This window comes from Dreissena polymorpha, chromosome 4 (assembly GCF_020536995.1).
Source record: "Dreissena polymorpha isolate Duluth1 chromosome 4, UMN_Dpol_1.0, whole genome shotgun sequence".
Lineage (NCBI taxonomy): Eukaryota > Metazoa > Mollusca > Bivalvia > Myida > Dreissenidae > Dreissena > Dreissena polymorpha.
The window spans coordinates 82,339,191-82,366,830 of NC_068358.1; the positions used below are offsets into that span (position 1 = coordinate 82,339,191).

At 36.6% G+C, this 27,640-nt stretch overlaps 2 protein-coding genes across 7 annotated transcripts in view; both read right to left on the reverse strand.

Moving 5' to 3' along the window:
- The window catches only part of LOC127876647 (uncharacterized), a 32,788-nt gene extending 30,556 nt beyond the window's left edge, over positions 1-2,232 (reverse strand). For both annotated transcript variants that reach the window (XM_052421981.1, XM_052421980.1), the window contains exon 1: positions 2,077-2,232. In XM_052421981.1, coding sequence (XP_052277941.1) covers positions 2,077-2,109 — 33 coding nt within the window. In that variant the 5' untranslated portion in view covers positions 2,110-2,232. The remainder of the gene's footprint in view (positions 1-2,076) is intronic.
- A 1,319-nt stretch (positions 2,233-3,551) lies between these two features.
- LOC127876646 (uncharacterized) overlaps positions 3,552-27,640 on the reverse strand; it is a 45,003-nt gene continuing 20,914 nt past the window's right edge. For 4 of the 5 annotated variants that reach the window (XM_052421978.1, XM_052421979.1, XM_052421977.1 and 1 more), the window contains 8 exons: positions 27,464-27,535; positions 26,216-26,357; positions 25,881-26,021; positions 25,270-25,355; positions 24,595-24,665; positions 15,214-15,428; positions 14,530-14,674; positions 3,552-7,485 (listed from right to left, as the gene is read on the reverse strand). In XM_052421978.1, coding sequence (XP_052277938.1) covers positions 7,404-7,485; positions 14,530-14,674; positions 15,214-15,428; positions 24,595-24,665; positions 25,270-25,355; positions 25,881-26,021; positions 26,216-26,357; positions 27,464-27,535 — 954 coding nt within the window. In that variant the 3' untranslated portion in view covers positions 3,552-7,403. The remainder of the gene's footprint in view (positions 7,486-14,529; positions 14,675-15,213; positions 15,429-24,594; positions 24,666-25,269; positions 25,356-25,880; positions 26,022-26,215; positions 26,358-27,463; positions 27,536-27,640) is intronic. The other variant, XM_052421976.1, reaches the window with a different exon arrangement.

Consider the following 27,640-nt stretch of genomic DNA (forward strand, 5'->3'; position numbering starts at 1 on the left):
CGCAGGAAGCCTGAAATAGACTATATTGTTTGGTGAGCAAGATAGTAAAATTCATTTAGCTTGAAATGAATATTAATAATGGTTTTATGCAAAAAAAGCATTCAACTTTACACGTACAAAGCTTAACAAAGCTGACCAGCGCTGGGAAGAAAATCTTCAATGTAGGGTATCGAGCACCATGGGACCACGACAAGTAAATAGCTTTGAATAAAATCTTAGCATTACACGTCATTTCAAATAAAAAAGATCTTGCAAATCTAGTCAATTGTAAGGATTTGAGTGGCTGTTTGGTTTATAAAGGCAATTGTCTAGACATAGATTTTCTAAGACATGTCTAATAGACATTCGCACTGGGGTTTTGTGTACAAATCGATAAGATCACTAAATGTTTAAGCCTTTTCACTATCACTTTGTAACAATTCCTTCATTAAAAAAGTCACCAAAACGAAAGCTTGTACAAAAAGATTGCATATGCCATGTTTAACCTGAATCATTCTTTTAAATGACGCAAATAATTATGTCATATTCGGACCAGTAGACTCTCACAATGGGCATTTTCTAAAGCGTTCTTGACATTGTCTCAAAACAACAGATTTGATGATATTTCGAACCAAAAATAAAAACAAGTTGTTATAGACTAATGATCACATGGACTGAAATATAATATTTCAAGGTCAATGTGGTATTGTCAAAACAATATTAAATATGAACTCGTTGGGGATTACTTTGATCAAATACTTCGGTCAATAAAGTACAGGTTGACTTTCTATTTGTTTTAATTATACTAAATGCTTTAACATATACAATGTAAATAAAATGCTTCAGTTTGTATCGAAACAATATTTTTCCATTTGATCAAAATTTTAAAATTTACTCACAAGTCTGCTTTAAATGATAAAATATCCTATATATTATTACAATAGACTAACGTTTATAGTCAATCGGTATATATATATACATATATATATATATATGCTTATATATTTGATCATTTTATTATCTGAATAAAGTGTTCTTAACAAGTGTGGTCGAATAATGTTTATCATAGGCTAACAAGTATAGTGATCAAGTTATAAATATGTTTTAATATACAGTAAATAACAATGTATAAATAAAAGTAAACTGTCGTACTTTTAATATTTTTTGCGAATGTGACATAAAAAATGCAACTGTTTTGCGGATATGACAAACAACAATCTATATTATTTATATGTGTCATTTTCATCTATCCAGTGGTTAATGTTTATATGAATGTACTGCAATACATGTTTTATGATATTAACCTTTGAACTCGAACATCGCTCTGAAAAATATCTACACGTTGTTTAATGCATATAATGCATTACATGAACGGAAAGAAACCTATGCAGCTCGGCTGTATTGATATGTAAATTGTTCACATACATTCAATTATGTACATGTACATCATTTCCCAAATGTGTTTAAAACATTCCCAGTGTAAGCCGAAACTGTCAAAAGATGTATAGTACTGACGTTATCAGTTGCGTTACTAAAGATTGTAAACAGCAATGTAATCGTCTGTTTACTATCACAAAATTACGTTTATAGGAAAGTGAATGAATTTATCTTCCAAATCCAAACAAGTGATGCCTGAATGATTTAAACGGTCCATAAATATAACCGGCATATGCCGACGGAGGAAGTCACCTTAAAAAAAAGCTCACAAAGGACTACAACAAACTGAACGTGTCAAACATTTGAAACAATATGTCTTACTTCACGATCAATTACACCGAGGACATTTTAAGTGATGCCTGAATGATTTAAACGGTCCATAACTGTAACCGGCATATTCCGACGGAGGAAGTCACCTTAAAGAAAAGCTCACGAAGGACTACAACGAACTGAACGTGTGAAATAGAATGTCTTACTTCACGATCAATTACACCGAGGACATTTTAAGTGAAACATGTGAACAAAAATAAGTGTTTTCTATAGGAAGGACATTGGAAAATATCCTCGAGAACTACCCAATACGCTAGATAAATAAAGCTCAATTTTCTTTGAAAAATGTATACGTATATGTGTTTAAGTATGTACTAATCAATGACTTACGTCGTTTTGGTTTAATTGTTCTTTAGTCGTCATCGTTGTTCTTCACGTATTTGTCAGATAATAAACTAAAATTTACGTTTATTAAATCGCTAATAAGAAAGTAGTACAACGATCTACTTTCGTTTTTAACACAACGGTAATACAAGTAAGGTAAAGGTTTAAACATGGGTTTTCCCGTTTATCATCGTCTGGTGTTATTTTCAATCTGTAGTTTAATATATGCAAACTATAAATATATTGGTCATACACCTAAATGCGTAGTACAACGGCAATCCGTAGGAACAAATTAAATATATACCACCCGGTGTGCATTTTTATTTTAAATGCAGTCGAGATTCCTGCTTAAGTTATTTATTGTGACGAATGAGACCATATGTGCAATATATAACCTGCATAATGATGGTTGATAAGTTGTGCATATTGATTTTCCATTCGATGTTTGTGTAAACAGATAAATATGTCAACATTTCACGCTTATTGCTATAACCTCTATCAGTGCGCGTTATAAGAACAGTGGTTAAGGCAATATGTATTGTTATCAAAACTGGTTTACCAGTAATTTAACTGATCGATTTAAGTTAATAATTCCACTACATGTCTAATGAATGACTCGTTAGTAATTTTAATTGCTGGGTAGTAATTATGCCTACAATAATATGCATATTTGCATCTTTACAGTGTCATTATCTGAATTACCTGTTTTTATGCTTAAATAAGAAATTGTTATTTCGTAAACATCTGCAACTGCCGATTTCGACCGATTTCAAATAAATTCAAGACGTTTGATGCTTCAGTTTAACGGCTCGAAATACCAACATATCTTATTTCTACTCTTTAAATAACTTTAGTTCAACTTTTAAAGGACACAGTAATGGTTTTAATTCTTTAATGCATTGGGATTGCGCAAAATGTGAGATTCGGTATTACCATGCACCCTACTTCTAAGGAAAAGAACTGTGCACTGGCTTCTACGTAAAGCAATAACGACACCTTTACAATATTTCTGCCAGTGCTCTCATTGCGACAATTTTTTAACTTACCTTTGGAATTCTATATCAACTCCGTTATGCTCGTCGACTAATGCGTATAAATTGCAAAATATTATGTATTCCTCTTGTAAAATGCTTAGTTTTATTGATCGGTATTCAATATGTGAGTCATGTTCTGAGAAAACTGGGCATAATGCATGTGCGTAAGGTTTTATGACATTTTTCGTTTAAATGAAGTCTCTTTTTAACAAAAATCCAATTTAGGCGGAAAGTGTCGTCCCTGATTAGCCTGTGTGGACTGCACAGGCTTATCTGGGACGACACTTTACGCACATGCATTATGCCCACTTTTCTCAGAACGCGACTCATTTAACATCAAACAAGGCACTAAAGGGATACAACACTGACAGAAGCAAAGTCCACAAGGTAATCATTTGTCAACGGGCAACTTCATCAGTAAGAAAGCAAATATAACCAAGAACAAAATATGTTTCGGTTAGGTATATTGTTTAAAGGTAGCAAAAGCGAAGATGCGATCTGAATGTTAAAAGTTTGGATATCAGCAAGAGGCATGTTTGGCAGATTTCGACCTCCATACAAGACCTAACGGTAAATGTCTAATTTTTTTTTTTTTTTAAACAATACACTTTGTTTACTGCTGTAACGCATTAACATTGGATTGTGCAATAAAATGGTAATCTTCATATTGAAATATAATGACAATCTTAATGTTGGAGACCTCTGTATATTACATACAATACCAAACACGCCTTGTTTAAATTGTCAACCAGCGACATTCAATCTCGTCAAATATGAAAGATGTAAACCCATCTTTTGTATAAACAAGAGGGCCATGGTGGCCCTATATCGCTCCACTGTTTTTTAATGCGAAAAAGGCGTGCAATGCGCATGAGTTGAAATGTACTCAAGCATGTGACTTTCTCTTTCTATCCCTCATTCCACTGGGCGCTTAAAGTTGTAAGGGTGAGCATTTTATATATATATGGAAAACGTTACTACGGTGTTCACTAAACAGACTAAAATGTCCGGGAATTGTCGCACAGGTCCTTTGCTTATAACGTAGGTACATTTATCTCTAAAAACAATATTGTCGTTCTTTCTATTTCACATATTTTAGATGCTGAAGATCAAATATACGCATGTTCTACAAGATAAATGAAAGTTCCTTCATTCAATCATGAATCTTTTTCCAAAATTCCAAAAAGTGTTTGTAGGTTTCAAAGCTTCTGTTACTTATATAGTTCATGACATATGCAAAATACCTAATGACGTAGATCACCTGAATTTTACTTCATTCTTGAGGCATTAGTGAGTGTAGCAGGATTGTTAACGTGGTGAAGAAATTGTTTATTGTACAAATAAGATATTTGCCTGATGAAACATAAAGTTACGAGTTTTTCAGGTTCATAAGATGCCGAAAGGCAGTAGAAATGACAACTTTGTAGAGGTTGTTTGTTAAACAAAGTAAATGTTTATGAGACAAAAAATTGAATTATAATTCATCAAGATGTTGCGATCATGGCAACACTACTTGCATATGGCGTGAGTTTTAAAGAGATATCATGAAAAACAATTAGCTTGACCTAACTTTCCTTTACTTCTTCCATCTGACATTGGTTACCTGTCATGTTTGTTTTGAAAAATACTATGATTGCCATATATTGAAATAACGTATCTGACCTATTCTCTGATAGGTTGCTAGTAATAGACTTAGCGGCAGTCATGTTATAAACAAGGGGATCGTTCACGGCATTGGTAGAATATACTTTTAATAGATACATCTTTTTTAAGTTGGATTCTCCTTATTTTTTTGCTACTTAATATTAAAATCACTTAATTTCAATGTAACAATTTGTTGTTAAGTTTATCTTGAACAATTTTTTTTCCCAATCTGTTTATAAATCATAAAATGATGTCATTCAAAATTATTTTTTTATAAATAGGGCCTATAATAAAACAAGAATTTTGAGAATGTTAACTTAAAAGAACAATACTAACCATTCGGTGAAAACAAACAAAACAATACAATTTTTTTATAAAATGTACTAACAAGGTTAATGGACTAAATATAAACAAACACACTTGTGTGTTCTTCTTGTGTTAATGATGTATTAAACTGAGTTTAATTAATATATATAATTTGTTTACCTTTCAATATCTTGCATTTCACATCTTTAGTTCAAAGCTATTTCAATTAACTGAACAGCGTGACAAACATAATAAAGCAGAATATGCATATGAATCTGATTATACAAAGTTCCACTATCATATAAATCAAATCATGTTTGTCTATTTCCATGTTCGAAAGATCCTCTTATAAATTGTTTTACTTCGCGAGTAGACTGAACTCCCAATTTGCAAACAGAAACACTGGTTTCCGTGACACAAATTCACTGTGCACATTTCTAAACAAAATATGTGTTTCTTGTATCTAAAACGTAGTCTTTTTCGTTGACAAACACATTTAATTATTCCTATCAAACTATATGATGTCAATCGTTAATTCCATTGATATTTTTCATTTCAATAATCTTAATTTTCGCTTTACAACGGCGCCATTTGCATACGAAATACCAAACACATTTTATGAAACCGATTTTAATTGGAAGATTGGGAAACGACAGCCAAGTATATCGCTCGTTTTAAAAATGCGTAGGCAGAATCTACCAGTGTAAAATGCGGAGAGATTTCGCAGGCCGCGGATATATTAAGCATATGATCATTTTTGTGACCCCCGGGGAAGGGTCAAATTTGACCCCAGGGGCATAATTTGAACAAACTAAGTAGAGAACTATTAGATGTCACTACATACAGAATTTGGTAGCCCTAGGCCCTACGGTTATGGACAAGAAGATTTTTAAAGTTTGCACAAAATAGGCTTTATATAAGCATATGTTCAATTTTGTGACCCCCGGGGCAGGGTCAAATTTGACCCCAGGGGCATTATATGAAGAAATTTGGTAGAGGACTATTAGATGTCTCTACATACCTAATTTGATAGCCCTATGCCCAATGGTTATGGACGAGAAGTTCTGAAAGTTTTCACATAATAGGCCTTATATAAGCAAATTTTAAATTGTGTGACCCCCGGGGCGGGGTCAAATTTGACCCCTGAGGCATAATTAGAACAAATTTGAAAGAGGTTCACCCCAGGAACATTCCTGAGAAATTTCATCAGAATTGGACCAGTACTTTAGGAGAAGATGTTTAAAGAAAAAGTTAACGCACGGACGTACGACGGACATAGGACCATGGCATAAGCCCCGCTGGCCTCTGCCCAGTGGAGCTAAAACGTAATTCGCGTTAACAACAAATTTACATTGGGTATGGATTAAACCTGCTTTTTTCATATAGTGTATAAATGGTTATTTCTAACGTTTTTATAATTACATGTGAATTAAATGTGAAAATGCCTTCGTTTGCCTTCGCGATGATGTTCCTTGCACCCGTACTGATACAATTATTTTTAGGATGTCGTGTAACACATGACCAGAATGCCTCATGGATACTAAACGATTGTTTGCATTCGAGCAAATGAAAGCAACAAAGAACAAACAAATACAACTACAATTGGATAATAAAAATTAATGCATCGCTGTAATCAAAATCCCTGTGTAAACCATAATTTGACGTTCATGTTTCATAATATTGCACTTAAAAATGTTAGTATAGTATTAATATCACTAATTTAATAATTAACTTACTTGCGACTTAACGCACAATCATATTTAACGATAGTTTCAGGGTTGAGATTCATAGCCGCAGACTGTAATTGTTTTAACAAAGTGAAGTTGACATATATGTAAACAATCATACAAATTACATAAGCACTTTATGAGAATGCATTCACCAAAGTTTTAAAGTAACATAAATACTTTTAAAAAAACGAATATTTCGCAAATATTTCTTAAAATAAAGACAACCCATAAAAAGTGTACGTTATACCAAAAGCCAAACTTTCAACGCTACATGTGGTATGGTATCATAGATTTAACGAGATACAAAATGCTCGTTTTTATATTTTTGTGGCACAATGTATATTTTTTTCAATTTTCTGTTACCAGACCACATCTTACGTCAAAATATTGGCTATTGCTATAAGAAAGGTTGTTTTTTATGTGTTAACTATATTCATTGAAATATTGTACGAAAATTATTGGTTTTTGAGTGTTTATGTGCCTTAATGTATTGATACACACTTTGCCAACGTCCGTAAAAACGAAAGGTTAAAGATAAAAAATTTAAACACTGCTTTTATTTATTTCATAATGGTAAACTAATGTATCGGCATGTCAACAATTCCCGTGAGGTCCTGTCTTATATTTTTCTCCTCTCAATGTTGTGCTTTACTTTCGTGAAGATGTGAGTCATATACAGCTTCGGTAAAACCACTCGATAACTGAAAAGATGTTAGACAAATTTATGTTAATCAAACAAGTTATAAGATACGTGCATATTAAATATTTAGTAGTCTTATAATAATATGAAAGAATGCAACCATACACGTTTAAAATGAGTACTATTTTTCGGATATAACTCGTTGAATGTATAAGTAATAATAATTGCGTTGTTGTAAAAAGAATATGCTAAACTTATTATTTGCGATAAAACCCCAATTATTTAATAACGAAAAATACCCTTTACCAATTAGCATATTAGTAATAGTCTGTCCTTGATAACTTCAAGCATCAAACCAGATTTTACCATTAACCTGGTGTTTTAAAATGACTTTAATGTTTTCCATGTTACCCGAACTTATTATTTATAGAAATATTCTGGGGAATTATTTCTTGGCATCGATTAGGTGTTTTAACACGTACCCATGGCACACCCTGTACAGGAGTTTACCTAATTATTACATAATGTACCTGAATAGTCAGTATTCTATAAAACAAGCAAATTCGTTAAATTGATATCCCCCGCCGTAACATAAGTTTGCGACAGACTGACGGACGGATGGACGGACAGAAGGACGGACAGACTGATAAAAGGATGGATTGATGGACAACGCCAAAGCAAGGCGGAGGATAAAAAACAAGATCCATGATAGCCCTAAAACGCTCACCTGAGTTCTATTTAATGGTCAGTGATTAGCCTGGTGACATATTTTTTACAAAACTTTGCGAAAGTTGTTGACAACTTTTATTATAAGTTTTAAATTAACCCAGGGACATTTGGTTAGTAGAGCCCTTATTGCCATGAATGTATAATTATTTCAGGGCAGTGACTCTGACATAAACCCTTAAGTATTTTGCCAGCTGTTTGACTCTTCTATGGGTTCTATATTAAAATATACTATTGAAGTATGGGGTTTCACTTAGCCAGATTATATTAAACGAATACATTTAAACTTTTGCAAACGATTGCTACCGGTTAGAATAAATACGTACAATGGTGTTTATGCAGAATATAAGGTATATATTGATTGTACGTCAATTAATTATTTAATATTTGTTTAAAATTTGAAACACTGAGACCATTATTTTGCAAATTGTCTACAAACAAGCCATAAACGATTGTAGTAATGGATTGTGTTATGTTATGAAAATCCAAACCTTGTACAAGTAAATAGGTTTAACAGCGAGGTCAAACGTAGGCTTGTTGACAATTTTTAATGACAGTGGTATGGTGAATGAATAACAGGTTCTGTATTTAAGATATCTATAAAGCTTTCAAAACCTCTTTTGGAGATTAAACATATTTATATTTACTTCTTAGAATTTTATTGAAGCCTGTGCTTATTTATTGCAAGATTAAGAGTCTCCGCACACCCCTTCAGATTATTGTTTATGTTGTTATTTTGATTTGGTTTAAACAATATTTATTTAGTTCATTGAAAGTACATATAAGCAATACAATACAAACATACATATTATATTTGAGCAATATGCTAGGCAGGTAGAATTGCAGTATTGCTCTACATAAAGGCTGTAAAATACAATTGGACAGAATTGAGAAGGAAGCTCGAGGCTTATACTTTGTCTCTCTTCTGTCAGTTAGAAGCGCTGCTGTTATGGTGTAAACAACCAAACGTATAACAACTATTTAAAGACATGTCAAAATTACGAACAATATTACAGTGATAGATAATTGCATACTGGTTAGAAATGTAAAAATACTATTACTTATAATACAAAAAGTATAACAGAGTAATGTAGATAGCATAAGAGCTAATAAGTGGAGAAGGAAATGGATAGCAGTGGAAGAGTAAAGTTTCAGAATAAGAGAAGTTGCGGTAAGAAAGGAAAAAGTTGCGGGAACGGGGCATCGTTAGCAGAATATGGTTTGTTCCTGAGATAGAAATGGTTTAGAATCTATGACTATCTCGGATGAAAGACTGAACATGTTTGAATATTAATGAATTTACTTCATATGAGCCGTCTTTAACACCGAAAAGAAGAAGTTGCAAAGTAATGGGTAAGAATCTAGACAGATTGTTAAAAAGGATAACTCTTTTTTCTGTATAAATGGGACAATTGAAGAAAAAGTGATATGTGTCTTCAATCGCACCGCATTGACAGTATGGACTTTGTACAATGTTTTTTGAGTACAAATGTTCATTTAAACTGCTACAATGCATTCGTTAACGCGCATGTAGAATATTAGATGTCCGCTCCCCATCGTAGAAATGCTGGGGAATTATTTTCTTATCTTTGCTAAGATTTGCTTTGAATGCAGAAAGAGAAGGAACCGTTCGCACCGATTCTGGTAAATTGTTCCATAAGTTTATAGTTGATGGTAGGAAAGATCGTGTAAAAAGTTGTGATTTGCATTGGATACTGCGAATGTTGTTAGAGTTACGAAGTGGATAAGAAGATCTTTCTCCCACGCTAGAGGGGATAAGTGTGCACAAGTATGGGGGTGCTAGTGAATTATACATTTTATAGAATTGGGTAAGTTTATGTTTTGTTCTATTTTTTAATGGTTCGAGAGCAGTTTCATTGTATAGGTTTTGCAAGGATGCCAAACGTGTTCCCCCGCTGATTATCCTTGCTGCTTCCTGTTGAATCTTCTCAAGTTCTATTTCATCTTGTATATTAATGTTATCCCATACTATATCAGCGTATTCAAGAATTGGTCTAATAAATGTTGTGTAAATCGATAGAAGGGACTTTCTATCGAGCGTAAACTTGAACGTTCGCATTACATTGAGTCTTTGCCATGCTTTCTTCTTGACTGATTCAATATGGTCATGCCAGGAACATGTATCAGAAAAAGTTAAGCCTAGATGCTTGTGAGACGAAACATCAGTGATTTGGCAGTCGTTGAAAAAGAGAGGGGGATGGATTGGGCGGTTGATTTTTCTAGTTATAAGTAAGGATTCGGTTTTGGATGGATTGAAGGTTACCAACCACTTATCAGCCCAGGAATGAATTTTTGCAAGATCAGTGTTAAGGTGATTAGCCGCATCAACAGGGTTGTCGACGATGATATATAGCGTGGTGTCGTCTGCAAACAGACGAATTGGACAGTGTATATCTCGTACTATGTCATTTATATAAATGAGAAAGAGAAGGGGCCCTAATATAGACCCTTGAGGGACACCAGCGTTTATGGGTAATGGGTCAGATCGGCAGCCAGAGATTACAACACACTGGGTCCTCTCGTGTAGGTAGTCTTTTAACCAAGATAGAAGATTGCCCGAGATACCACTAAGCCGGAGCTTGTGGATAAGTCCTTCATGCCATACTCTGTCGAAGGCCTTAGAAATGTCGCAAAAAACGGCTCAAACCTCTTTACCTTCGTCAAGGGCTTTACAAAAGGAGTGATACACAGAGATTAATTGGTCCACAGTGGAATCTTTTGGAATGAATCCTGATTGAGATGGGGTTAAAAATTCAATAGCCCTTAAATGGTTAAAAATATATTTGTGGAGAATTCTCTCGAGACATTTACTTAAAACACTTAAAAGGGAGATCGGTCTGTAATTTTCAACATCCTGAGGATCAGACTTTTTGTGAAGTGCACAAACAATTGCTTCTTTCCAGCTCCGTGGGACCCTACCATTACTAATAGAAAAATTGAAAAGATTTTGTAGTGGACCTGAAATCTCAGATGCAATTTGCTTCAGAACTTGACTATTTATTTGGTCTGGACCTGATGCCTTTCCCGTTTTCATAACTTTAATGGAATCCAAGACATCTTGACGGGAAATAATTAGATCTTCAAAGACGGGGCAATCTGGCTCTTGGGAATGTAGGTTGTGCATATGCGTACTTGGTGTATTTAAAGTAGATTGAGATTGGAAGAATGAATTAAGAATATTTGCTTTATCAAGGGGTGACTCATATATGGTACCATTATGAATTAAGGGAGGCAACTCGTTTTGTGTGGTGTTTTTATTTGTGATTTTTTTTTTCCAGAAGTCGGATGATGAGTGTTGATTTTCACGTATAAGTTTAGCGAGATTTTCAAAGTGCACTTTTTTCGCTGATCTGACAAGATTATTAACAATATTACGTTGTTGGCGAAAGACGTGCCAGTGTCGGTCTAAATTAGTAGCCTTGGCTTTTTTGTATGCTCGTTTGCGGCGTCGGATTTCCTTAAGAATATTAGTATGTAGCCATGGAGGATCGGCTGTTCTTATTGTAACTATTTTGTTCGGGATTGTAGCTTCGCAGAGACTGATAAGTTGACGTGTGAAATTTGAAGTATATATGTCTATATTATTATCACAACAACTGTTCCAATCGAAATTCTGCACAAGTTGTCGTAGATTAGTGTAGTCCCCATCTTTATATCACCATATTTTACGTTTACAATTAGATCCAGCTATTCTATTGAAGTTTATGACGCAGTAGACTGGGCAATGAAATCGAAGTTGCTGGTTAAGAAAGGGTTCTCCAACGCCGCTTTTTAGCACTTTCAAGGAAGATGTTACTATAAAAAGATCAAGAATGGAATTCGAGGTTTCAGTAAAATTAGTAGGTTCTTTAATAATCTGTGTGAGATTATACTGTAAAAGAAGGGAGTCCATTTTGATCCTGCACTGTGGTTTATTCATGTCAAGATTAAAATCACCTGTGATAACAATATTCTCAATACCGGTGTCAACGGCTAGTGAGATCGAATCGTTTATGCATTCTAGTAGATAAGGAGAAGAATTTGGTGGTCTGTAGAAAGAGCCAGATAAAAGACGCCTTCCCTTTATACGTAGTTCGACCAATAGACATTCTAGACCATCATTTTGTAGGTCAGGTCGTTCAATGGCAAAGAGATCGGATTTTACGTATACTAGAATACCTCCATGGGGATCGTTTCGTCTATCCCGTCTGAACGGCTTATGATAAGAAGGGAAAAGTAGGTCGTCAGTGTCAACTGTTGAGCTGAGCCAAGTTTCAGTAAGCACTATAATATCAAAAATTTTAAGATCTGCATACAGAATATCTTTCTTGGCGAGGAAGCTCTGAACGTTGTAATGAACAATTATGTGCAAATGCATCATTTATTGAAGATGAGAAAGATGTACCCGAAGAAGAGGATGACAAATCAAGGGAGCTGTCGGGTCCAGGATTTGGATGGACATCGCCTCCTCTAAGAAGAAGGATTGCCAGCCAGCAAACTAACTCGAACATATTCATTTGTTGAAGTCCTTTACTTTTAATTGTACGTGAGTGGAACAAACCTATCCTCATCCTGTACACTCCTATGTCAGTGTACATCATGTAATGCTGAGTGCAAGAAATAATTGGATGATGAAAAAGCTATCGTGCGCCCGGCCCGCAAGAAGTGAAAGAAGGAAGGAGGATTAATGAGAAGAGAAGAATAACAAAAGTAAACACACAATTTGGTCATGTTGATGTTATAGAGATGTTAAAACCTCATTTTATAAATTTATATTTTGGGCTGTATAAGTGATACAGAAAGTGGAGCTTAAATCGAATGATCGCGTAGTAACATAATAGTACAAGGATTATTTTGATTTGGAAGACGAATATCATTTTATATGTTTATGACGTTTGTTACGCTGATTTAGAAACAAATAAATTAGCCGTATTTGTCGTGTGACAAATCGTTAATTACGTATGTATGTAAAACATCAGAAAAGCTTTCGTAATAAAACATACAATCCTATATAAACTGTTTAAAAAATGTCATGTCCGCATCGATAGATCTTGCCAACGATTATTTTGATTTGTATTTATAATCTTAAATGACTATTGCATGTTGTATATTGTTTAGTTGTTAACTTACATCTATTTACTTGACAGAAAATAATGTGCATATTTAAGGATGAAGACGAACTACTGTGTAAGTCTGAATAAATTGTTTGTTTCATCCTGATCGAGTCATACGTGTAATTTCTAGAGTGGCAATGTTTTTCTAAGATTTGACAGTGACACAGTTTATGGACGCACATGACCTTATTTCATACTTATCCTAGCCTTTTTCAAGAACGAAAGTAACCCAGATTTAAAATTGGTGTAGATAATGTCAGGACAAACCTTTGAATAAGTTTCATGAATAACCATCGATATATTGCCGTGAATTCTAGAGTGGTAACAATGTATTTCTAAGATTTGACTTGATGACCAAGTTTATGTACGCCCGAGACACAGATCCGACCGCGGAAAAAATATTGTCAAGATTTACAATCTAAAATGCCAATATTGAGATGTAAATGTTGCTTCTATCTTAAGTAGTAACACGGTTTTTCTAAAATTTGACCGGATTGCCTAGTTTTTCAACGCACTTGCCCAGATTCATACTTTGCTCAGAAAATGTCAAGATAAACATTCCGACCAAATTTATGAAGATTAAGTCTTAAATGTGGCAAATAAAATAATAATAAATGTTTTCTGAGATTTTTCAATGGGGTTTGACCTACTTTATTGACGCACACACCCCTGCCCCCACCTCCTCGATTCAAACTACGCCTAGATGTCGTTAAGATAAACATGATCCGAACATACGAGCAATCAAAATCTGTACGCGTTGTTTCTATATGTACGCACGGAATAACGTTACATCATGTTATGCTACCTGTACTAGTATGCATTTAATTACATTCATGTTGGATGAAGAATACGAAATTGAATTTGAAACATCTTGTTTATAATTGAGAATTGCTAAATTGTATTTCTTTTATATACGATCTTTTTGTTTTTGTAGTTTATAAAGTAAACTATATTCGGTCTGTAGAAATAAACTGTTTTATGGTTTCATCTGTTCAATCGCCATTAACGACGATGAGCAAAATATCGATATCGGCACACCATTTGTGTTTTCTTGTTTTCTTGCATATAAGTATAAGAAAAATATCCACGGAATAGAATAACTATTTATAGAAATATATTTAATAACTATTAATACATCAAATTGGCATATTGAAGAGAAAGGAATAGCCGACAGGGATAAACATGTTGTAAAATACTACAATTTGAAATAGGTACATAAAGCCATAACCTGTAGCCTACTATGCTCATAAACAGGTTCAATTTACCTTTCATTGTCAATGTCGACAACGACAGTACCATTCGGGTTCAACTGATATTTCCCCTCGATCAGAGCGTTTCCCTCATCGGCGAAGGGTTTCCATTCATTGCCCCTTTGCCAAAACCATTGCCCAGGCACTGTTACTGGCGCTGCTAATAGAGCATTTCGCATTTATTAAGTAAATAATATCTAAAAAATATATTAAGATTTTGAATAGAGATGAAAATGTTCATCGTTTCCAGATTGAAAATGTGTTGGTTAAAACAAAAATGTCCATTTAACACCTTATTAACGTTTTGAAAAACTCAAGACACTGAGTGAAAACCATGTTTTGCTATTCTTATTAACAGTCACATTGACATTGACCCAACGGGCCACAAATCTAATTATAAGCTCAAACAAACAGGCTTTTAAACTTTTAAAAACTTTAGTACTCGCAAACTAGATGTAGGCTTCTTATACGATAGCAAAGATTTCAATAATCTGATTTCAAAAGCTGCTGTCTAGTAAGGGCATTAACATATTGCTGTTTTTTAATTTATGTTATGAACTGGAAAAGGTAAAAATACCAAGATCGCTAGAATGTGCCTATGATTTTTATCATGCTGCATTTAACAATATATTTCGTACTTTAAGTCTAAAAAAGTGTTTTTCAACAAAAATATATAGGTGTATTTGCGCTTAACATTACGTTGATTGTCTCTATTCAAATTTGCCATCCTCTCTCTGTCCTTCGACGTTCTAGTGGTTGAAATAGGTGTACCAGCAGGTGTAGATTTAGGTTTTGATGCAGGAGACGGCCTCTGTGTCTTTGCGGGGCTATTGTTCGACGCAACACTACGGTTCTTGTTCATGCGAGAAGTCTTGAAAGAGTGCGTCCCAGATGCGGGTACATGTCCTCCTTCCCTATAGAACATACCATTTAATTTAATTCTACATTAGTTATATTTATGATACAATAATAAAATTTAAAGTAAGAATTAACAAATTAAAATAACCCGTTAAAGGGTCATGATAAAATTGATCTGTTAAAGAATGTACTTATTTGTGGGTTTTTTAATAGCAAAGAAAAAATTTAAACCGCATGAAACTTGGCTACGCCATGAAACCAGGGCTTTAACATGTAACCAATAAATGTCATTTTATTGAAATAATTACGCAAATAATTGGGAAACTCACGTTTAGTCTGCAGGCAAGTTTTAAAAACAAGAAACCGTCGGAGACGGGTGATGCTCCCCAAAGGTTTTTTGTCACAATGTTGCACTATATATTCAGATAAAAGGAAACGTCTTGAGGGCACAGTAGTTGGGGGGACAAGATTTTTTTTATAAAAAATTTCAAAGGGCCATAACTCTGTGAAAATCATCCGACCAGAACCCGCTGATAATATGCACATCTCCTCTTGGTAGTGAAGCTTCCCATAAAGTTTCATTGAATTCCGGTCATTAGTTGCTGAGAAATAGCCCGGACAAAAATTGTGCACGGACTGACGGACGGACGCCCACACGCACGGACAGACGAAGCGGCGACTATATGCTCCCCCCAAAATAAATTTTGGGGCAGCATACAAACTTAAGTTTATGAGCAGAAACAGTTTTCTGTTCTAGTAGGTGACCGTGACCACGATCTGACTAGCCAAACAATGCAATTCCATGCTAGGTATGTATGTTTTGTTGGCGACCAAGACTAGTAATATCAGCACAATGTCGGCACATGACAATGAAGTTATTAATGACCGTTGTTCTATTTTTAGCAACATTGACCTTGACCCGAACTTCTTCATAAGGTACCCAATGCTAGATATGCATGCATGGTACCTGAACATACAATGTTACCATAATAACTCTATTAAAACTCCAGTAATCGATCAGACAACGTTTGTTTTCAGTAACTGCGTCCTTGACCTTTAGGCGACTGAAGATGTAACCCCTTGCTAGGTGTTCATATTGCCTCCATCAATAATTAAGTTATTAAGCGGAAACAGTTATATATATTTTAGTCACAGTGCCATTAATCTTAACCTGAATTTCCGAAAGCTAGCTACACACACTGACTTTCCATAACACCGAAATCGAAACACACGTTATTCAGAGGCAACCGTTTTTCTATTTCGAATTACAGTTCCCTTAACCTTGAACTGACCGGCCTAAAATGGAATCCCAAACTAGGTCTTCATTTAAGTTACCTTCACACATACTTTCAATACAATACTTCTATCTAAACTGAAGCAATTTCGTATAGTAACAGTTATGTCTTTTTTCCCTAACGATTCACTCCTGACGCTATATCTCGTTATAAGGTTTCTTTATCAAACGTGTTATCAAGATCATTAAATGCAAACTCAGGATTTTGAACAAAAACCACTTGTTGATACAATTGTGAGTTATAGCCTTGAACAATTATCAAAAATTCATTCAGTTGGAATATGATATGATTTATACCATTCGAGTTAGTGTTATCATGAGAGTTTGTGATGTGTTATTCCATTTGTTTATTTCCATCGTAATATATGTATTACATAATATATTTTGCAGAACATATAATATATGAAATACATAATATTTAGTATATTTGTTTCACTTTTTTTTCGATATAATTATGGTGCAGAGCATCCATGAAGACTATGGTTGGTGTGAATAAATATGTTTAAAGGCTCACCAACATGGAAAAGAATTACAAAAGTACATAAATATACGGATAGAAACACAACAACCAAAAATAAGGAAAAGACAAGAGATGTGTTTGTCAAAAACACAATGCTCCCTATCGCGCCGCTTTGAAGCCATACATTTGACCTTTGACCTTGAAGGATGACCTTGTCCTTTCACCACTCAAAATGTGCAGCTCCGTGAGATACACATGCATGCCAAATATCAAGTTGCCATCTTCAATATTCAAAAAGTCATGACGAAACGTTAACGAAGGTTAAAGTTTTAGGAAAGAAAAATACAATGATATTTGACATTCGACCTTGAAGGATGATCTTGACATTGACTTTTCACCAATCAAAATGTGCAGCTCCATGAGATACACATGAATGCCAAATATCAAGTTGCTATCTTCAATATTAAAAAAAAGCTATCAAACTTTAACCGAGGTTAAAGTTTTGGGACACACACATACAGACAGATAGACAGACAGACAGGCCAAAAACAATATACCCCCGATCTTTCGATCCGGGGGCATGAAAAGTGTATGTTGCTTTAAGGTAGGTGCACCTATGTTACAAAGTATATTTAAAGGTTATTTAGGGTACGTGTACTTATTGATCATAAAAAGCGCTCAGTGAGATTAAAAAATATATTTTGTGTTGTCGCTATTAATTCCTCGAGTTTAATTTTATTCTTAAAAAAAGACACACAAGCATCTATTTGCGGTGTTGCTTTTTCCTGTTTGCATTTATAGATAAAGTATTAAGCCAATAATATTAAGGAGTTTATAACATGTGCATTTTTGGAGCAAGCTATAGTCAAATTGCAGAATGATATAATTGCAAAATGTAGTTCAATGTTTTATAACCTTTCTAACGTGTTGTAAATAAAGAGTTTGATATCCATCTAAAACTTTTGGATGAAATGACAATTCCAGAATACGTGAATATTCGTGTCTGACTGCATATAACAAAAATCTCATAATGTTGACGGAACGAGATTGCATTTACGAAGGAAAATATTGTTTGGTAAAATGTCCATGATATATTTATATTGGAAATTTCTAAGTTTGGTGTCAATAGTTAATTTGACTGATTGACTGAAGATAGTTCTTTTGCTAATGTCTGGATTATTAAGCGTGTCTTTCCATTTGTCAAATTGTTTGAACTCTTCAGGTTTGTGTTATAGTATAAGAGATTTATTAACTAGTTTGCAAGCTTGTGTATGTTTGTGTTATTTTGTTAAGCATGTATTGCGGGGAGGAATAAATGATATCGTTTTCTTTTAGTTTATTTTTCCAATCGACGGGTATGCTTTTGACAATTTGATGGTATTTTATTTTATAAAGTCTGCTTTATCTATGTCATAAAGATTTATTATATCTTGGAAACTGTAAAATACTCTTTTCCTAAAATCATATATATGTTGAATATATTGAATACCTCTTTTGAACCATGTTTTCATAAAGAAAGTTTTATTTTTGTTATATATATATTTTTTTCCAGATAATTTGCTTTTGTATTGGTGTTTCTTTTTTTTCCAACGAGACACTAAGCCATCCACACAGGTTGTTTTTTAAGAACACAGATTTTATGTTTAGGTCTCTTACATCTTTTTCATGGTAATTTGATTTGAAAATTAACATTCCGCCATAGTTATATAGCATATTGGTATATATTCTAATCAGTTTTGAGTCTTGTTGAAATTTAAATCTTTTACCCCAACTGGCTTTGAGGGATGTTAAGAATAGGTCAATATCTAACATTTTTAAACGTTATAAGGTTAAAGGTGCGGTTTATAGTCTGCTTCGATATACATCTTCAGCCGACTTCACAATCAACCCCCGATCACTGGGATTTAAGTCGTCCGCCAGCATATGGCGCACCAGGGTCCGGTTTAATGCAAAACTTCAAAACCCGAGTTTAGTCGCGCGACTGTGTGGTCGACCGACGCTCGCCGGCCGCCAACTGACTAATCGTCGCGTTCAAGGAGCAAGTTGCCGCGACTGTGGTCGCATGACGGTGTGATCAGGCGACTGAGGTCGACGTAGTCGCGATTTTTATTAGTAAAAATGGGCCTCTTGTCTCGCGAAGCCGAAATGCGACCTCCGCGCCCGCTGCCCGGCCATGAACACCTTACCCTAACACGACAGACGAGATTACCAGCTGAACTTAAGCATATCAGTAAGCGGAGGTAAAAGAAACTAACGGGGATTCAGTAATGGCGGGACTCGGTCGGGGCGCCTTCGAGCCGCCTCGTAGTCGGGTTGCTTGGGAATGCAGCCCTAAGCGGGTGGTAAACTCCATCTAAGGCTAAATACTGGCACGAGTCCAATAGCGGACAAGTACGGTGAGGGAAAGTTGAAAAGAGTCAAACTGTTGGATCCGCAGAAGCCGCGCGGGGAATTCAGCCCGGCAGGCGGGCCGAAATAAGTCTCGGACCTGCTGGCGCGCCGAAACTCGCAGGCAGGGTGCACTTTCCCCGGCTAGCGGAAGGCCACGAACGGTTCGGTGGCGGTCAGGAGCCCGTAGTGGAGGTGGCTGTGCGTGGCTTGCGCCGCGTGCAGAACGTGCAGCCCTCCGAGGTGGACTCGCCGCCGGACCGAGGATGCCGCCGCGGCAACACGCCACGGGCCTTCTTGGAGCGTTTAACTTTGGCCACGCTGCTCGCAGCGTGTCGAGACCGCGTGCATTGTACGGGCTCGCGTAAGTGCGGCCGCCCAAAGTCAGTGGCGAAACGGTCGGCAACCCAATAGGAGCGCGAGGTAATGATTGATAGGGACTGGCGGGGGCATCCGTATTGCGGCGCTAGAGGTGAAATTCTTGGACGGTCGCAAGACGAACGACAGCAATAGCATTTACCCAGCATTTTTCATTAATCAAGAACGGGCGTCTGAGGTTCGAAGACGATCAGATACCGTCTACTATCTGACCTTAAACGATGCCAACTGTCGATTTGCGGTGGTTGATCAAATGACCCCGCGGGCAGACCCCGGGAAACCGAAGTTTCTGGGTTCCGGGGGTAGTATGGTTGCAAAGCTGAAACATAAAGGAATTGACGGAAGGGCACCACCAGGAGTGGAGCCTGTGGCTTAATTTGTCTCAACACGGGGAAACTCACCTGGCCCGGACACTGCGAGGATTGAAAGATTGAGAGCTCTTTCTTGATTCGGTGGGTGGTGGTGCATGGCCGTTCTCAGTTTATGGAGCGATCTGTCTGGTTAATTCCGATAATGAAAGAGACTCTGGCCTGCTAAATAGCTCGGGCGTCTTCTGCTGCGCCCTCGAGCATCTTAGAGGGACAAGTGGCGTTTGACTACGCGAGATTGAGCAATAACAGTTATGTGATGCCCTTAGACAGAGGGGGTAATAACAAGAGTATCACGAGATAGCGACGTCTAGGCCGAGGCAGGTAATTTACGCCGTTTTATACCCTTCATTACTTGTATAAAGTGTTAAATTCCGCTCATTTTCCAGCCATATTAGCAAGAAAGTTACTGGCGTTTATTTCATAGTTATTTTCGCTCTATATCTCGACTTTACTTGCTGCGAAATGTCTTAGCGGGATGACCAAATTAGGGCTCCACTAAGAAAATTTGCGGGGAGTAAAGTCGAGATATAAAGCAAATTTAAATACGAAATAAACGCTTATCACGTTTTTACTGTTATGGCTGGAAAGTGGGCGTCATTTAAAAATAAAAGAAAGTAACAAAGGGTATAAAACGGTGAAAAATAACTGTCTCGGCATGGACGTCGCCATTTTTACTATCACGTGATTACCCTCTCTGTAAGATGTTCGGGGCCGCACATGCGCTACACTGAATGGATCAGCGTGCGACTTGCCTGGCCCGAAAGGACCGGGAAATGCGTTGAATCTCATTAGTGCTAGGGATTGGGGCTTGTAATTGTTCTCCATGAATGAGGAATTCCTAGTAAGCGCGAGTGATCAGCTCGCGCTGATTACACCCCCACCCTGTGTATAGACCGCCCGTCGCTCCAGTCAATGAGCTCTTCGGATTGGACCCTTGGGCCGGCTTCGCGGTCTACTCTCGGTGCGCCGAGAAGATGCGCAAGTTCACCGGGATAGAGGTCGTAAAATTCGTGACAAGGTATCCGTAGGTGAACTTTCGGATGGATCATTACCGAGACTATCGCAGATAGCCGAAGCGCTTCGCGAATCTCAAAATCCACTGGCCAGTCGCGCGCGGTCCCAGTCGTCGGGACACTGCGCTGCGGCGAAGCCGACAAAGTCGAGCGTGCGATCGAGGTACTGGCTACCGCCCGCACTACTAGCCCACGTTGATGGCGGCGGCGTGTCCGACAAGCTGGAAACGCCGGGGAGAAACGCGAACGGACGCGGAATCCGCCTAAGCGTCCGGACTGTGGGTTCCTGGGGGGCTCGCAACACCGAGGCCAGCGGGATCGCTTGCTAGGTTGTCCCGCGAGGATCAAAGAGCGGTGAGGCAGAGTAGCTTCCGCCCCGATCGTTGTTCACGAAACACTCGGTCTCGACTAGTACCAGAACTAGTCACCCTACAACGCAAGTCTTCGCTCGCCCTGCTCGGCGTCGAAGGGCGGGCCTCCGGCTGCCCCACGGCGGCCGCGAGTCGACCCGTCAATGTATAGACAAAAACAACTGTATGCGGTGGATCACTCGGCTCGTGCGTCGATGAAGAGCGTAGCCAGTTGTATAAATTAATGTGAACCACAGGACACATTTGAATTAATATGAACCGCAGGACACATTGAACATCGACACCTTGAACGCAAATTGCGGCCCCGGCTAGATTCCGGGCTCACCTGTCTCACAGGCCTCACCTGTCCGAGGGACGGCTAAACGTACTCATCCGCGTGCATTTTGCACGGATTTTGGGTGCCGACAAAGCGTCAAGCGACGACCAGTCGTGGTGTGAGGGGTGGACAGCGGTCGCTCGACAGTATGTCGAAAAACGCGCGGTCGACTGACGATCGTCGCTCTCCATTAAATCCGGTTATCGTAGCACAACGAGTATTCGCTTGTACAACCATAGTCGCCCGAACATGGGTGCTCTCATTAAACCGGACCCAGGCAGCCACGGCACATTGACTTATTTCCCTCACAGGTACCCATTTATACAAGCGTGGGGTTAATTTTTTGCTCAAAAAATCAAGTGCCTTTCGATCCCTAGCCCAGCATCTTACCACTAGACCACTGTCTCCACTGTAAACCACCATCGGCATATTCTTGTATGATCCGCTTTCTGGCAATTTTATCAGGTTTAAAATCCCACAGAAATTTGAAACATAACGTATTTATTTTTGAAATGATTTCTTGAGATGGATTTGGTAAAACTGTAAATGGATATACAAGCTTTGGTATTGCAAAAAAAACTGTAATTTTTCTAATTATGATAGTTTCCACCGTTTCCATTTATTCAAATAAGTTTCAACAGTATGATTTTTTTTCAGGAATATTAGACATTATTTCTGTTGGTTCGTTTCTAAATTCTATCCCTAAAGTTGAGACATGTTTAGAGTTCCAGATGAGTTGTTTATGTTTGCAAAACTCGATTGGGTTATTTTTAACGGCCCCTATTTTAAGGATTTTACATTAATGTCTGTGTAATATTAGTCCGGATATTGCTGCAAATTCTTCTATGATTTTTATTAATGTTTCAAACGATATACGAGAACCGTCTAGTATGAAAGAGGCGTCATTAGCAAAAAGTGACTGTTTTAGTTCTAGATTGTTTATTTTTATTCCTTTAATTTCTGTGTTAAGTTCTATGCCTATCGACATCAATTCAATACAAATAATAAAAAGGTAAGGCGATAAAGGACATATTTGTCTGACCACTCTTTTTATACAGAAAAACTGCGAAAAATGCCCATTTTTTGTAACACGCGATGATGCATCTTAATAGAATAACTTAACCCACTGTAAAATGTGTTCATTAAAACCCAAATGGCTCAGGCATTTAACCATAAATTCATGATCAAGACAGTCGAAGGCTTTATTAAAATCAGAACAAAATATTACGCCGGTTTCGTGAGTTTCATCCATTTGTTCAATAATTTCTTGTAAAAGTCTTACATTTTCAACAATGTTCCTCCCTTTGATAAATCCGATTTTGTTTGTACTGATTATATAATTTAAGAAAGGTTTTATGCGATTGGAAATGGCTTTTGTAGCTATTTTGTAATCAACATTTAAAAGTGAGACAGGCCTCCAGTTATCGATCAAAAGGGTGTCTTTTCCGGTCTTGGGTAGTCAAGTAATTTTGCTTTGTTTTTGCAATTCTGTAAGGTTATTTGTGTCTAAAGAGTAATTAAGAGAGTTAACAACATATTCCTTAATATCTGTCCAAAATATTTTATAAAATTCTGCAGAGATACTATCAGAATGTAGATTTAATGTAATTGATATTATTGAGTGGTCCGATTTGAACCCTGTGGAGTTATCATGGTATGTTTTTACATGTTTTTGTAAAATTCAAGATGAATAGTTCTGAAACGCTTCTTGCGATCTGGTTGGTTATCAAACTTATTTAAATAACGTGTCATAGCCATGCAATCGTATTTATAGTTTACAAGAGTGGACTCAGTTCATTCATGATGGACGTATTATGAACGCGGCATCATTAATGTTTGAACTAATTAATTGCCAATCATGTTTACATAAACTTAACTAGGCGTAAGCGTTCTTGAGTTATCATCCGGAAACCGTTTTACTGGTTCGAGTCACCTAGACCTTGACCTTTGACCTAGTGACCTGAAAATTAATAGAGGTCATCTGCGAGTCATAATCAATGTACCTATGAAGTTTCATGATCCTAGGCGTAAGTGTTCTTGAGTTATCATCCGGAAACCATTTTTCTGTGTCGAGTCACCGTGACCTTGACCTTTGACCTAGTGACCTGAAAGTCAATAGGGGTCATCTGCGAGTCATGATCAATGTACCTATAAAGTTTCATGATCCTAGGCGTAAGCGTTCTTGAGTTATCATCCGGAAACCATTTTACTGGTTCGAGTCACCGTGACCTTGATCTTTGACCTAGTGACCTGAAAATCAATAGGGGTCATCTGCGAGTCATGATCAATGTACCAATGAAGTTTCATGATCCTATGCGTAAGCGTTCTTGAGTTATCATCCGAAAACCATTCGGTGGACGGACCGACCGACCGACATGTGCAAAACAATATACACCCTCTTCTTCGAAGGGGGGCATAAAAATATAAGCGAATAATCGTTTAAATATAAATAAAGTGGATAGCGGTTCAATTGGTATATACAAAAGCACACTCGAATTGTGTCTGAGGTTTAACACAAGCACGTGTTGATTTTGTATTTATTTTGTATGAATGACAATTAATCCTGCAACAAAAGCTGAGGAGATTTTCAACTGATCGTGAGAAATAGCTGATCCGTCTAAAATCACTTACACAATTGCGAGGTCAAACATCCCATTAGTCCCAAACCTATACGTGTTTAAGTTGCCATTGTCCCATCGTACCTGGAAGCAAAGTAAATACCGCTCAGACAGACACACATTTACAGTGACTAGTAACTAAACACTTGGCACCAGCATTTACGGTTTCATAGTTACAAACATAATATTACACTTTGGTAAATACAAACCCGTAAAAACAAGGGCTGTTTGTAAAACATGCATGCCCCCCCATATGGACTGTCAGTTGTAGTGGCAGCCATTGTGTGAATACGTTTTTTGTCAGTGACCTTGACCTTTGACCTTGTGACCTGAAAATCAATAGGGGTCATCTGCCAGTCATGATCAATGTACCTATGAAGTTTCATGATCCTAGGCGTAAGCTTTCTTGAGTTATCATCCGGAAACCATTTTACTGTGTCGAGTCACCTCGACCTTGACCTTTGACCTAGTGACCTGAAAATCAATAGGGGTCATCTGAGAGTCATGATCCATGTGCCTATGAAGTTTCATGATCCTAGGCGTAAGCTTTCTTGAGTTATCATCCGGAAACCATTTTACTGTGTCAAGTCACCTTGACCTTTGACCTAGTTACCTGAAAATTTATCGATTTGTACAATTGCATACTGGCACACACCTTATACAGGTGTAAAACGCACTCTGCCGTTACCTTGACTATCCCACTAATGTCTACACCGTACACGGAACCAATATTTCCCGGCCCACCGTCCTGATCTTCGTAGCGCCAGTCCGGTCCTACGTATAAATAGCCGTATTTGACGCGATAATGCGTATTGACATTATACATGACCAGATTTATCTTGTTTTGATTGTTATTTATTTTATACAAACTTGCACACTCATTTTCAAAGTATAATGCTTGATTTATGCAATATTTTTTTTTGTTTTATGTTGTATTCTTTTGGAATGACATGCATTTATTTGTAAAATGTATTAGTTTGTTAAGTGTTGATATACCTATATCTCAAATACCTTTGTGATACGTCCGTTTGTTATGCTTTATTTTATCTTTAAAAAATAACCAACAATAAAACTGTATCTATTCCTTGAGAATTCAATATTCAGATATGAAAGAAAGAACATATATTTCTCAATCTTTTTTATTCAAATATAATCATGCTTATGTATTATATTTTCCATGAAGTTTATCTCTTTAAAAATAACACATGTTTTCGTATATTGCAACAGAAACACATTCATTTAATGGCAATCCGTTTTATTTGAATTTAAATCTCAAATAAACGGCTAAATGCCATGTACCTCTTCTCACTCTACAGCCTGGGGCTATCAGTTCATCAAAGAGGACTCTCGGCATGTTAATTTGTCTCACTAGTTGTACACTAACTGTGGATCTCGTCGTATCAGCATCGTCGGGGTAGTCCCAGATCACATCGAGATTGTCTGCGAGTAATTGTATTAACAACTATAATAATATGTTTATTGTTCTTAACACATATTGCCTTTACAAAGTTTTTAATAAAGGTGTGTTAACACGTATAGAACGCAGCATACAGCAGGATATGTCTAATATTTTTTAAATTTAGATAATTGATTTACTATTCACTTATTATGAGTCGTGACTGAAGTTTGCTTACCATCGCCGCTGTGTTTTGAGACGGTCCCTATTCGTCCATAAGAGGTTCCCAACTCGACCCTGGAACCAAGAGGAGGAAGTCCTTCTATTTCTTGTTTCTCTCTTTTTTGTTTAAACCTTCTCAGGAAGTCATGACATTGTTGCTTTAAAAAAAATAACACATTTTAAACAAATTTAAGATACTTTACACAAACAGTTACAAATTAAACATTATTATAACATTGCGTTGCAACGTGCATACCATGATTGATATTACAACACGTTAAATTGTATGAAAACAATATAAGAAAGATAAACATTATTTCATACGATAGCGATTTGTTATGTTGTTCCATAACAAATATATTTGATACAGATGCGAGATCGGATCTCGGATGCATTTAATAGATTAAGCTCTGCCTAAAGATTAACGTTGATCTTTCAATATATGTCTTAGTTTGTTACTTATTAGTTGTGCTCTGTCACTTTGTAGAAAGAATTCATATTGATACAGTAAAAAAAACTTGTTACGTTCGTGAATGTTTCTTGTGCAAACTATATAATTCAAAACGTTTGAGGCTACAATTTTAATATTTAATTTAAAATAGCACTTATTCAGGATCACGTGACTTCGTGGTGTAAAAATTGAACGGCAATGGATGTAAACACACCGGTATGTGGTGCTTTTTTCAAAATTCTAATTATAACATTTTTTCTTTAGAATTTCAACTAGTGCATAGAAGACAGATTTTTATTCCGCTTATGGCAATTTGAAATACATCAGATTCACTTTATTTAATAAGCCTGTGTTCGTGGTCAAAAATTCAATGTGTTACGCAATTATATACACGGTTATGCTGCACGCATCGTGAAATTTTGACACCGATATCAGACGTATTCAATTATTTATTCTTAAATCTTAAGATATCGGCACAAACTGCAAAAATGTCCTTTGTGCGCTAAAGATTTTTGAAAACGAATTTCAATAGCTTTAGATATTTGCAAAAATTTTGTTCTTGACGGTGTGTTTACATTCTGTCCAACCCGTGTGTAAACTCATGTTAACGCCCGTTGATCAGGCACCCTTTAATTGAGCTGGTTTCTAATACAGCAAGCTCATTACTTGTTCATTAAGTATAATGCCAATAGTATGTTAGCCCGCCTGCGCAACCTATCCGCTTTTACTGAGGCTCATCTGGGACGATACTTTACACACATGCATTTAGCCAGGTTTTTTCCCCCAGAAACTGACTCAATTGATTTAACTTACGAGATCCTCTTCTGACATTGGCCCAGTCAACAACGGGTTTAGTCCCTCTACGCCTAGCGTCGCAGCCAATTGCTGCAAAGTGGAGAAGACAAACACAATTATTTCTAACTTTGTCAACAGATTGTAGCATATAACATTTCGCCATAGTTGTAATGGAAGTAGACAATAAACACACTA